Source organism: Microchirus variegatus, assembly GCF_963457635.1.
Source record: "Microchirus variegatus genome assembly, chromosome: 1".
Lineage (NCBI taxonomy): Eukaryota > Metazoa > Chordata > Actinopteri > Pleuronectiformes > Soleidae > Microchirus > Microchirus variegatus.
The window spans coordinates 41129992-41143017 of record NC_139802.1 but is presented as its reverse complement, the minus strand read 5'-3'; the positions used below and the strand labels follow the sequence as shown (position 1 = coordinate 41143017).

Sequence of the window (13026 nt, the reverse complement as noted above, 5' to 3'; positions counted from 1 at the left end):
GTGTCGTAGATGTTTTCTGAAAAAAAGAAGTTTGTTTTCATAATTTGTGTTACTATAAGTCTCTGCCAGGATACTTCTATACTTCCACCAACTCAACTTTCTCTCTGCTTGATCGCCTGCTAGTATTTGTCAGTCCAAGCTCAAAAAAATCATTTTCTTTCCTTCAGGATTGTCTTCAGGATCTCGAATGACATTCATTGTCTATATTCTGGCAAATGCTTATTCACTTATTGAGAATCGGATGAGAAGATGAAGGCGGCTGCTACCGCCTCGCATCGAGTTAGCTTAGCATGGAAATTGCAAAGATTTAAATTCTAAGCTTTGCCTTAAACAACACCTCAATCTAAACGAATGCCAGTTTAATCTACGGCGAAAGTCCTGTAAAAACACAATTGATCGTTTTTACTCTACTGACTAAATGAGCTTTCCACTTGTATCCAGCTTTAGCTTTAGCGTTAAGCTAAGTTAATCGTCGAGCTGTCGCTCTGAACTCGGCGCACAGATGATCTCAGTCATTTTCTTCCTCAGGTACCGACTTCTTTACTGAACAGTGAAAAATCTCAAAGAGTTTTTTTTTTTTTTTTATGTTAAGGTTAAATCTGTACTGAAACGAGTAGAAACCATCACCTAGCATTCAGGCGCGCTCATGAGAACATGACTCAGCTTTGTAGTTTTACTTTAACAAATTCAGGAGAAAACTGTTTTTCCTCTGAAGTAAATCCACAAAGTTGCCTTCAACTCAAGGCTTTAAACCACATTCTGCGTCTACCACTGGCTCATTATTAGCTGTGTTCAAGCCGAACTGCGTTAGCTCGTAGTTTACGGGAGTTAGTGGACTGGACGCCGTGAAGTCGGCACTCAAATTCAACTTCGACGGTCAGATTTTAAAACTTAAAAACTTACTTTGCTATGCATTCACAGATGTACCATTTGTTTTGCCAACATCTTGTGAAGCTGAATGTTGCATACTGGCCCTTTAAGCCACTTTAAAGTCATTAGTCATGTTTTTGAATTGAATTTTCCATCTTTTCTTCACCAGCTTCTCATCGTTCCTATACTGCCAATGTCCTCATACCAGTGCTGCGGTCACAGGAGGGTGATGGGGTTAATGAATTTGCATCAACCGGGTTAGCATGCACTGTTTGATGTAGCCTTGTCCAAACGGTTCTTGCTTATTGGTCAGGAGCATCTGTCAGCTTTCTCACATACATATATAAGATGCACCATAGCGATTGTATGAATTGTTTCCTTTTTTATTAATATCCAGAGTTATTTTTTTTGAATCGCTTAAAAAGAAGAATGAATATTTTTGATAGGACTGAGGCCACATTCATTTAGCAGGTTGTGTAGCAAGTTCCTCAAACAGCGAGGGGAAAAGAACACTAGACACATGTTTAACGAAAAACTCTTGCTTTTACATTAAAGCTGCTGTCGGTAATATTTTTATATCGTCCAATGCCTGGTCACGACATAAGAATATTTCTGACAGCAGCTTAAAGTAGCCAATACAAACACACATAATGCACATTTACAACATCAACATCGACTTTCTGGTTTATTGTATTGATCATTCCTCGACATAACACTGTCCGTCTGTCCATGTTGGAGTCCTGTCTTATCAGTAGGTTTAAACAGAGCAGGTAAAAGTTCAATGCGAATATTTGTTTTGTCTTTTTTTTAAAGTCCAGTTTGTGACCAACTTCGAACGTCATCTCTAGAGAGTAGAGGTGATGATGTATTGGGCTCAGAAAAAAATTAGTGTGTTAAAGTTATTATTCTGCCTCTGTTTGGTCTTTGTGAGCAGAAAACGATGTCGTCTTCCAGTTTGAATGGTGACGCTCAGGTAGTGGCAGTGGTGGAAGTGGCAGTTAGCCACCAGGGGGAGTCTATGGAAAATTAACTTCTTGGTTTTTGGGGTTTTCTTCAATAGAACATGAACATTTTGTAAATGATGTTCCCAGACACCAGTGTGAAAACAAGTGTGAAAACCGGTGTGAAAACCGGTGTGAAAACTGGTGTGGACACCGGTTTGGACAACGGTTTGAACACCAGTGTGAGTGTGAACACCAGTGTGGACACCACAGTGTGAACACCAGTGTAGACTCCAGTGTGGACACCAGTATGGACACCAGTGTGGACACCACAGTTTGAACACCAGTGTGGACACCAGTGTGGACACCACAGTGTGGACACCACAGTGTGGACCCACAGTGTGGACACCACAGTGTGGACACCACAGTTTGAACACCAGTGTGAACACCAGTGTGAGTGTGAACACCACCAGTGTGAACACCACCAGTGTGAACACCAGTATGAGTGTGAACACCAGTATGAGTGTGAACACCAGTGTGGACACCAGTGTGGACACCAGGGTGGACACCAGGGTGGACACCAGGGTGGACACCAGGGTGGACACCAGGGTGGACACCAGGGTGGACACCAGTGTGGACACCAGTATGTGTGTGAACACCAGTGTGGACACCACCAGTGTGGACACCACCCCAACACATTGTGGACACCAGTGTGAGTGTGAACACCAGTGTGATCGTTGATTACGATCGTCCACAGTCTGAATTTCAGGTTTCAAAAACTGACTGATGGTCTAATCTCTAATCTCAAAGCTTCACTCTGGGGCTTCTTATTACAATTTGAAGACCGTCCATTTTTATTTTACAGTCTATGGTATACATCGGGAGAGAGCGGGCTTGGGCGGGAACAGGAAGCGTAGATTTCCCACCAAATTGCTGTTGAGTTCACTCGACATTCTTTTACCATCACAGTCCAGGGCCCTTTTTTTTATTATTATTATTTTAATGTTGATTTCCACTCTCACCGTCTTCACTTTGAACTGAGATCATCGTAAAAAAAAAAAAAAAAAGTTTCCTGTCCCTCTGAGGTTAAAAAAATTCATGAGATGCACTTTTGAAAACATGAGAAACTGAATGATTAAAGTGTTTCTTTACGGTTCCTGTTGTTTTCCTCATAATCTATCAGGGCAGTGATATTTTTGGTATCGGCAAATAAATGACTCTTATTTTCTCGATTATTGATGATTAAAAAAAAAGCAGCTTTCCTTCATGTTAGAATAAGAAAGACTTTTACGCTTCATCATGATTGTGTTTATGAAATGTTGTTCTGTGTAAATCATCTATTTATTCATAAGCACCAGCTTTATTTTTTTTTTGGTGAACCTGGTATCTGGGTCCTAATCAGTTTTCTGAGGAGCTTGTGTATTTAAAGAATAAATTGAATTTTATGGAGAAAGAAAAGTGTCTGTAAATGTATGTGTGTGTCTGTTTTTATGAATTTAATTTAACATGAATTTGAACAGAAGGAAGTAAATTGTTGTATTGTGGGAGTAAATGTTATTATTATTATAGTGGCTTAAGTGACATACAGTAAACGCACCGCTTTAAAATGTCTTACTCCCTGTAATATTGTTATTATATTATGATATATATGATGTTATTGTTATTATATGACATTAACCTTGTTCTTTCTCTCCCTAGTTTGTGCCCCCCCCCCTCTCTATATCCTCATTTTGCAGGTTGCAGGATCCAGATCCACTTTTGAGGCTATTATTTTCTTTTTTTTTATCTTCTTGAAGATAGAAGGGTCCTGCAAACATGCTTTTTGACCACTACCGTCGTTGCCGCGGTAGCCTGCATACATCATCATCTTCATCATCATCATCATCATCATCATAGGAAGGTGAGGGCGGGGTCTGTCTTAGGGGGGAATGCTAGAAAAATGTGAGAATGTGTTATTTAAATCATTGGATCGACCCTTCAAACGTGGTCACATGGTGATTTAATCATGTTTAGTAAGTGAAAGAAAATAGAATAATCAGACTGGATCATTGATATTTTCGATTTTTGTTCCGTTAATCACGATTGTGCATCATTTCAATTTCTACCTTGTGCCAATTTACGGACATTTACTCTCTGAACTGTCAGCAGCGTTTTATTTTTAAAATGAAGATTTTCAAGATAAAAGCTCTATATTCTGCATGTGATTGTCTTTTTTTGTGGGTATAAGCAACTATGATTATATGATAGAGAGTGAGACACTCACTTGAAATAATTAGCTAATAAGCTAATAAATGTCTCCTTTCAAGATGAACCAAAATCTATTCTATTTATCTATGTATTATAAAACGTTCATACAGTGTTAACAGTTAATGCTCTGATGTGTTTTTCTCTGGCTAAGCTGATTCATGGGGCCACACAGTGTCAATAGCCTTCAGCTCAAAGTCCAAGTGTGTGTGTGTGTGTGTGTGTGTGTGTAGGGGCGGAGTGGAGTGGCAGTGGGATGGGATGGGGGGGTTGGGTTGGGTTGGGGGTGGATGGTGTTTTCTCCTCCATTTACCATTCCATTTGTCTCAAGTTGCGACTCATTCCCAGTCCCGGTCTTCTGTCAGAGCAGGACACGACATCAGCTGAGACATGAGTGGACGAGTGGGAGACCTGAGCCCCAGACAGGCTGAGATCTTAGCAGAGGTAAGACGGTGAAGTGAGTCAGTCAGTCGGTCAGTGTCGTTCATGCGTTCGTACTGGTTTGTGATGTGCCAGGTGACACTGCTTTGTTGCGTTTGTTGTGGTTTCACTCAGGGTGATACTTACGGAAGAGGATTAGGGCCACGGAGGAAAGAGTTCTGACTTTAAAATCAGAATTTCTGTCTTTAAACTCAGAAATTCTGACTGTAATCTCAGAATTTTGAATTTAATCTCAGAATTCTGAATTTAATTCTCAGAATTCTCACTTTATTCTCAGAATTTCTGACTTTAATCTCAGAATTTCTGACTTTAATCTCGGAATTCTCACTTTAAACTCAGAATTTCTAACTTTAATCTCAGAATTCTCACTTTAAACTCAGAATTTCTGACTTTAATCTCGGATTTCTCACTTTAAACTCAGAATTTCTGACTTTAATTTAAGAATTCTCACTTTAGTCTCAGAATTTCTGACTTTAATCTCAGAATTTCTGACTTTAATCTCAGAATTCTCACTTTAGTCTCAGAATTTCTGACTTAATCTCAGAATTCTCACTTTAGTCTCAGAAATCTGACTTTAAAATCAGAAATTCTGGCTTGATTCTCACAATTCTGACTTCATTCTCAGAATTCTGAATTTAATCTCAGAATTCTCACTTTAGTCTCAGAATTTCTGACTTAATCTCAGAATTCTCACTTTAAACTCAGAATTTCTGAATTTAATCTCAGAATTCTCATTTTATTCTCAGAATTTCTGACTTTAATCTCAGAATTCTGACTTTTCTTACAGAAATTCTGAGATTAAAGTCAGAAATTCTGAGATACTGTTGTATGTCCACACTGCCCTCTCTCTCTCTCTCTCTCTCTCTCTCTCTCTCTCTCTCTCTGTCACTCTCTCTCTTTCTCTCTCTCTCACACACACACAAACTCAAAAACTGTTTACACACAAATTGGAGATTATTTGCACTTCAAACTGTTCCTTTGCTGCGTCTTCGGTGACGTTTGCTCTGTCCTCGTCTGTTCCTGCTCAAACACATTAAACACATTCATCACAGTAAACCGGTTAAACCACAGGTTTCATCGTGTCTCACCCAAAACATCTAACCCTACAGATAAAATAATAATACTTGATACTCTGATACTTAAAAATACATTTTTGTTTAGTTTTACCATTCATTTTCATCTTAAAAAAACAAAGTGTAAATTAAATTTGAAATGTTCCCTTAATCATGATTTAAATCAAAAACTGGGGATAATAAGCTAAAGGTGCAAACTCTGCATAACAATATAACATTTTGTTAATAAGTCATTTTAGTTATTTAAAATTTATATTAGCAACAACAAAAAAAAACAATTCAGTGATGAATTCATGGATTATTCACAATATGCGGGTAGGACCGGTACTTTTAGGTACTGTTATCGGTACGTAGCATCCCGGCTAATGCTAACGACTGCAGTGCCGTCTTTACTATTACTCAAACACATTATAAACTTATAAACAAAATAAAAAGTATAGAAGTTAAATAGTGTTCTTGGGGGTACTGAACCCACAGCAGGAAATTCCTCATCAGCACCTTTGAAGCACTGCTACTACTGGTTAGCGTTAGCGTCAGCTAGCGTTCTGACACTGTTAGCTGGTGTTCAAGTCGGTATGACATCCCTATTTGGCGCTATACAAATAAAATTTAATTTAATCAAATTAAACAAAGAAGGAAATGAGTGGGGGCACTGCTCCACCAGGGAGGAAAAAACCCAGGATGGCTACTAAAGCTAAGGCGGCTAATGCTAGTGGCGACTGGTCAAGTCTCCCACCTGACCTGGAAAAGCTGCAAAGGCGAGCTAAAACGACTTTTAAAAAACGACTTTTTAATACTTTTACTCGAGTCGCATTCTAACGAGTGACTTTAAAGCTGCAGTATGTAACTTTGGGGGACTTTTGTTGTTATCATTCTGCCTCTGAGCGTATGTGTTTGTGTTTAACATCCGACTCTTCCTCCAGTTTCGGGAGAGGATCCAGGACGTCCTCCCTAACCTGCCCGCACAGCACGACCATTACCTGCTGCGCTGGCTCAGAGGTGACACACACACACACACACACACACACACACACACACACACACACACAACCCACACATTTGAACCCACAACCTTCCAGTTGAACGCTACTCGCTCCATCAAAGCCCGTCCCTGACCCTTAACCTTAAAGGTGCATTATGTAATGTTCATATAACATACCTTCAGTCCTTAGTCCTTCAGACTAAATACCAATTAGGATTGAAAGTAAAGTTTGTTTTGTTTTATTTACAGTAGCTCATGGTCTGACCACATTTACCACATTTTCCGTGCTTTTACTTTGAAACTTTTACTGTCATGGTTTAGCCCCTCTCTTCTTCTGTCACGTCCACGTCCTGTGTGTGTGACACTTTTGAAGAAGTGACCCACAGAAACTTGGAAACACGCCGGTCGACTTTCTTTCACCTGAAACAAACACACAAACAAACAAAAGAAAACAAAGGCTGTGTATTGCCAGCACACACACGCACACACACAGACCCACAAACCTGTTCCCATGTGTTTTACACTGCAGTCAGTTTCAGTTACAGTCTCTTTGTCGTCGCACGCTTTTCATGTTATTTGTATTTTTGTCCAAAAACATGCAGATTTGGGGATTAGGTTAATTGGACACTATATTGACCGTAGGTGTGAGAGTGACAGTGAATGTTTGTTTGTCTCTATAGGTGTCCCTAAATGTATTTATTTAATTAAATATATAAATACTTAATTAATGTATTTGTTTATATATTTATTTAATAATTAATTAACTAAATATATATATAATTAATTAATGTATTTCTTTATTTAATAATTAATTAATCGATTAAATAAATAAATAAATAAATTGCGATTTCTGGTCCCCAAAATCACCAAAAATTGCACACTGCAGCTTTAAATCTGTGTGTGTGTGTGTGTGTGTGTGTGTGTGTGTGTGTGTGTGTGTGTGTGTGTGTGTGTGTGTGTGTGTGTGCTCTTAAATATTTGCATTGACTGTTCACCTTGACCTTGACCATGTCCTGAAAACAACACAAAACACAATAACAAGTGAGTTCAAATCACGTCGTCTAATGTTGGACTTTTTGGTTTGTCCTATTTTTTCCCCCCAGCTCGGAGTTTCAATGTCCACAAAGCTGAAGCCATGATCAGAAAGGTGAGCGCTGAGTTTCTATTAGTAGTAGTAGTATTCTATATCTATTTGGGACTGTGCTGTGTTCAAGGACACGGCTCACAGAGGGGAAAGATTGGAGGCGTTTGCTTAAGATTTCTTTTTGTTTGTTTAAGCAGATATGTACACATTTCTGAGGCTGTGCGTTCATTCTGTAAATATTGATTATTAGTGCGCAGAATCGGAGCATATTTCAGGGACGGCTCAGGTAGAATTATTTGGAGATAAAGTATATGAGAGTCAAGGTTGAGACGGTGGAAACGCAACATATTTACAGTCTACAGTGCTTTAGTCTTTCGTTTAGTCTCAAAGCTGCTTTACATTTTTTTTCATTCATAATCGGATCTGACATTTTTAAAAAACGTCAAGCATTAAAGCGAGCATACATGGCTGCTTCAGCATTTTATCCCAATAAATGGACAATAAAGATTTGAATCATATGTGTCATGACAGATGTTTTAATTTACCTGTGTATTACTCTCTCTGTAGCATGTGGAGTTCAGAAGGCAGATGAACATAGACAACATCCTACCTCACTATCAGCCACCAGAGGTGAATACACAACATGCTTATTAATATACATGTTTTTTGTCCATATCACCCAGCACCGGTGTCAGGTCATGATCTTCCTCTACTTCCCGTCAGGTGCTTGAGAAATACGTGTCCGGGGGAATGTGTGGCTATGACAGAGAGGGGAGCCCCATCTGGTACGATGTGATCGGCCCTCTGGATCCTAAAGGTCTGCTGCTGTCGGCCACCAAACAGGACTTTCTGAAAACCAAGATCAGAGACACAGAGATGCTGCAGAGGGAGTGTCGGAGGCAGTCGGAGAAGGTCAGTATGAGTCTGAGTTTTCCTATTTTCCTCTAATTTTGTTCTACCTCTTTTTAAAGGGGGACATATTATGCAAAATCAGCTTTTTAATCATTTAAATCCTTATATTTGGGACTCTGGAGGCTCTATCAGTCAGCAAAGTGTGAAAAAATAAGACTCGCTCATGTTTTTGTGGTCCTCAGGAGATGAAACACGCGATGTTGACTTCCGCACTCATTGGGACGTCACAATGCACTAAAAGTGCCGGAATTGTTGTCTCGCGGAGCTCCGTCAATGGTATCCGAAAAAACGGAAGTCCGCAAAAAAGTTTTATTCTTGGCTCCACAGTGCAGCACAGAGTTCTACACAAACTTCCCACCTCAGAGGATTTATCTGTCCAGTGGATACATGTTATATATGACGGCAATGTGCCTGCTAGAGCCTGCAAATGATCACTTTTCCAAATGCTAACTGCTGTTAGCTCCCAGTAGCCTCTGTGGCTGATGTCATTTCCTGTTTTTTTTTTAAGGTGGACCTAAAGAGATACTACTTAACCGAGCATTTGTCTGTGGTTTCTATGGACCGGCATATTTTGCCCGCTTCAAGTCTATGCCCACTTAGTGTCCTTTCCAGGCTATCTGGATCCCGAAGTGGGCAAACATGGGTGGGGTCTCCATGGAAACTGTGGACAAACTGGTCCTCTTCCTCCTCCATTTTGAAAAAAAGTTCTTCAACTTCTTTTTCAGTTGGGGAAGAACATTGAAGCCATCACTCTGATCTACGACTGTGAAGGACTGGGACTGAAACACGTATGGAAACCTGCGATTGAGACCTACGGAAAGGTTTGTCATGGATTCGCACAGAGGTTTACACCTGAATCCACTGTAGTAGCATCATCATCAACATCATCATCATCATCATCATGTCTTCCTGTCTCCTGCAGATCCTCACCATGTTTGAGGACAACTATCCAGAGGGCCTGAAACGAGTGTTTCTCATTAAAGGTACCTCAGTCGTCACTTCGGTTTCACCTCATTTTCAAGCTAGTCGTCATGTATCCTCCTAATCATCTGGGTTTCCTGCATTTGCTGCAGCTCCCAAAATGTTTCCGATGGCCTACAACCTAATCAAACACTTCCTGAGCGAGGAGACGCGGCGCAAGATCATCGTTTTAGGAAGTAAGTTCCCTTTTTTCTTGACTGTTGTTTGCTAAGTTTGCGACACTTCGGTAAATCGACCTACTTTTGTTTAAAAAAAACAAAAAACAAAAACCCAGCAGCCCTGACTGTTCACACGTCACATTCGTAGGTAACTGGCAAGACGTGCTACGTCAACATATTGACCCCGAGCAGCTTCCTGTGGTGTACGGAGGAAAACTGACGGATCCTGATGGAGACCCTCGCTGCACAACTATGGTGAGAGTGAAGATAAGAAAACCGACTGGGTTATTTTCTCGTCGTTCTTGTCTCTCAAAGGTGATGAATCCTCACACGCGTGATCTTAGCTGAAGAAAGACTCAAGAAGCATAGTGAGCCCAAGCATTTATACCCCTTTCGCATTCCTCCAATAGACAAAGAGGTCTGCCTTTCCAGGCCGTGTTTTCACACCTCTTTGCCTACTGCAGGTATCGGGAAGCCGACTCTCTACGGATGTTGTGGGAAGGTGCGAGTTGGGTCTAGACATCCTAATTTGAATGCACAAAAAGGACCTGATATCTTGTGTTAGAAAAAGAGTGTTGGGCAGTTGTAGCTCCGAGACAAAGAAATTGAATTTACCATTACAAAATGAAGGATTTTTTTTGGTTGCAGATCAAATACGGCGGCACGGTGCCGAGGTCCTACTATGTTCAGGACTCTGTGAAGGTTCAGTACGACAACAGCGTCACCATCAGTCGCGGCTCTGTCTTCCAGCTGGAGTGTGATGTTACTGCACCAAGCAGCCAACTGAGGTACAAAAGACGGCTGCAAAATTTGAATGACGATGTTAAAATGTTCACTCAAAGAATCTCTGACCCCGGCTTCTTTCCGCGCAGGTGTCAGTTTGCCAGCGACGGAGCCGACATCGGGTTTGGCGTGTACAGACGGACCAACGAGGACAGTCAGAAGTTGGCCGAGATGCTGGAGTTGCTGCCCAACGAACGATACAACGCACACCTGGTCCCCGAGGACAGCTGGCTCACCTGCCCTGAGCCTGGAGTCTGTGAGTTCATCGACGATATAAACTGTATAACCCAGCCAGCATGTGTCCATGTGGGCCCCCGTCAGGGCTGTTTGTTCATGCTCCCTGAAGAACTGAACCCTTTGATTGAGCCATAGCACAAACCACTGTTGTGCAATGATGTGCTTAGCTTGGTAATGCTCAAAACCTATTTAAAACTGAGGGTTATATCGCAATTTACCCAGTAATGGTTTGAGCTGTCACCTGGGCAAGCCAAAAACAAAAGAAATCAGTTTAGACTTGGGAATAAGCATGACAATGTGGGTCAAGCTCTACCTACCGATTTACAATCCTGTCTGGGCTACTTTTACAGAAATGATTTATAACAACAATCCTGCTGCATTTAACCACTTTAAACCATCCCTCCATCCCTCTCTTTGCAGACGTGCTGTGTTTCGATAACAGCTACAGCATCTTTCAGTCCAAGAAGGTGAGCTACAAAGTCCAGGTCCTTCCTCCTCCTCTTGATGGATAGACGCAGAATCCACACGGCAGGCCTGCAGTGACCGAGGCCTCACAAGGAAAAACGCAGATCCCTGATCGGTGTTCTTGACTCACGTTGCGTTCCATTTGCATCTGGACTTGGGGAAATGAGGAAACGGGAGTGACGTAACTCAGAGTTCAGTGCGTTCCAGTTTAGACGTCAAGCATAAACATGGACGCAAATGGGTAGCCGCTATTAGCAATGCTAGTCAATAGCAACACACACAAAACAGAGTAGCAAAATGTCTACACTTACAAAAATAAACAGTACTTTGTGTACAACTATACTGTGAAACAAATACGACAGAAGTAATACGTGTACCTTAATGTTGTTATGTTTATAGTACCAGGCCTTTTTTTGTTTTGTTTTTACTACAAATGGAACGCACCAAGATGCTACATGTTAGCTGTAGCTACCACGCTTACCCTAATGCTAACATTTGGGTAAGCGTAAGCCCTTTTTCAGACATGAGAGGTTTCCTAGCGTTAGCATGCTAACATGAGCCCGCTTTTATCACTTCTTGATAGTGTGTCACTTGGGGCTGTCAATTATTCTCTATAATCCCATTACTTATTATTTTTAATATTGGAATTATATTTGTTTTGTTTTTTAAATTAAAGGCGCCATATGTAAGAATGTGGCCAAAAACGGTTACTACACTCAAATTCAAAATACCTTTCCACTAAGCCCTGGACATCCTACCACCTTTAGAATCAAATCATCTTGTTGTCGTACGTTGCCCATAACCTGACTGATTACTTGAGTGAACGTAAACATGACCACATGACGCTGACAAACCACAGATTGACCAAAACAAAAAAGTATTTTTTTGTTTTTTTTATATATAAACCATAGCACTTCATGTACAATTCTTGTCGCAGAACCCTGAGAACGTGTGTCATTATACTAACTGTGAAGAAGCATCTGTTTATTCATATATGAGATATTTCATTTTAATAAAAATAATGACACAGATTGATAGGAATGTATTTTACTTCTTTGCCTAATTTTACATACATGATGTAGAAAATGTCTGTATTTTTTTTATGACTTTTTTAATTTCAAGCAGTGTGCTTGAAATTAAACGTATTTCTTCCCTTTGAGAATATTGTGAAAATGTGCAGATTGAGATAAATGTAAATATTTCAGTGATGCACAGTCTAGTCCACTCCTCTCTCTCTCTCTCTCTTTGTCCTCGTCTTGCAGACTGCAGGATCCAGATCCAGTTTTGAGGTATATGTATACATATACATACATGCATACATACATACTACTGGAATATGCAGCAGACAAGTAAAATATACATACAAGCACAAAATGTGTACACCATTTCAAAACATTCGGATTCCCATTTTCACCAGTAGATGGCGCTGTAGACGAGGACAAGAGGTAAAGGCAGCATTACATAACTGTGAGTCCGTGAATAACAGGATCTTGTCATGAGTGAAGATGATCACACCCTATCAGAAACCAATTTGGAGACACATTATTATTTATTTTTTTGTGTGTGTGGTGAAGGTGAATATTGCAGCCAGATATCTCTGACTTTCCCCATCCATGTGTGGTGTGAAGGTGGTCAAAAGTCAGTAGATTTGTCCTTCAAAAGTGAGTGTGTCAACACACACTTAATCAAATAACCGACACAAAGAGCTCATTCTGTGCTAATGAAACCACAGATCAATATCAATGCAAATGATGTCACCTAAATCTTACACGGAGGATGTAATAGTTATAATAGCTGTTGTTGTTGTTGTTGTTTTCCAGCTGCAGAGTGCCTGCCCCTGAGTCTAAATGCTGTG

General features: G+C 40.4%; 1 protein-coding gene across 1 annotated transcript; it reads left to right on the top strand.

Annotated features, from left to right (window-relative positions):
• Positions 1-4445: 4445 nt before the first annotated feature.
• sec14l7 (SEC14-like lipid binding 7) lies at positions 4446-11218 on the top strand (the record flags this gene model as incomplete). The annotated part of the gene is made up of 12 exons (XM_083899376.1): positions 4446-4499; positions 6493-6568; positions 7655-7698; positions 8203-8265; positions 8359-8547; positions 9273-9368; positions 9470-9530; positions 9621-9704; positions 9835-9941; positions 10335-10474; positions 10559-10725; positions 11127-11218. The coding sequence occupies 12 exons, from the start codon at positions 4446-4448 to the stop codon at positions 11216-11218; spliced, it is 1173 nt and encodes a 390-aa protein (XP_083755502.1).
• Between the last annotated feature and the right edge of the window lie 1808 nt (positions 11219-13026).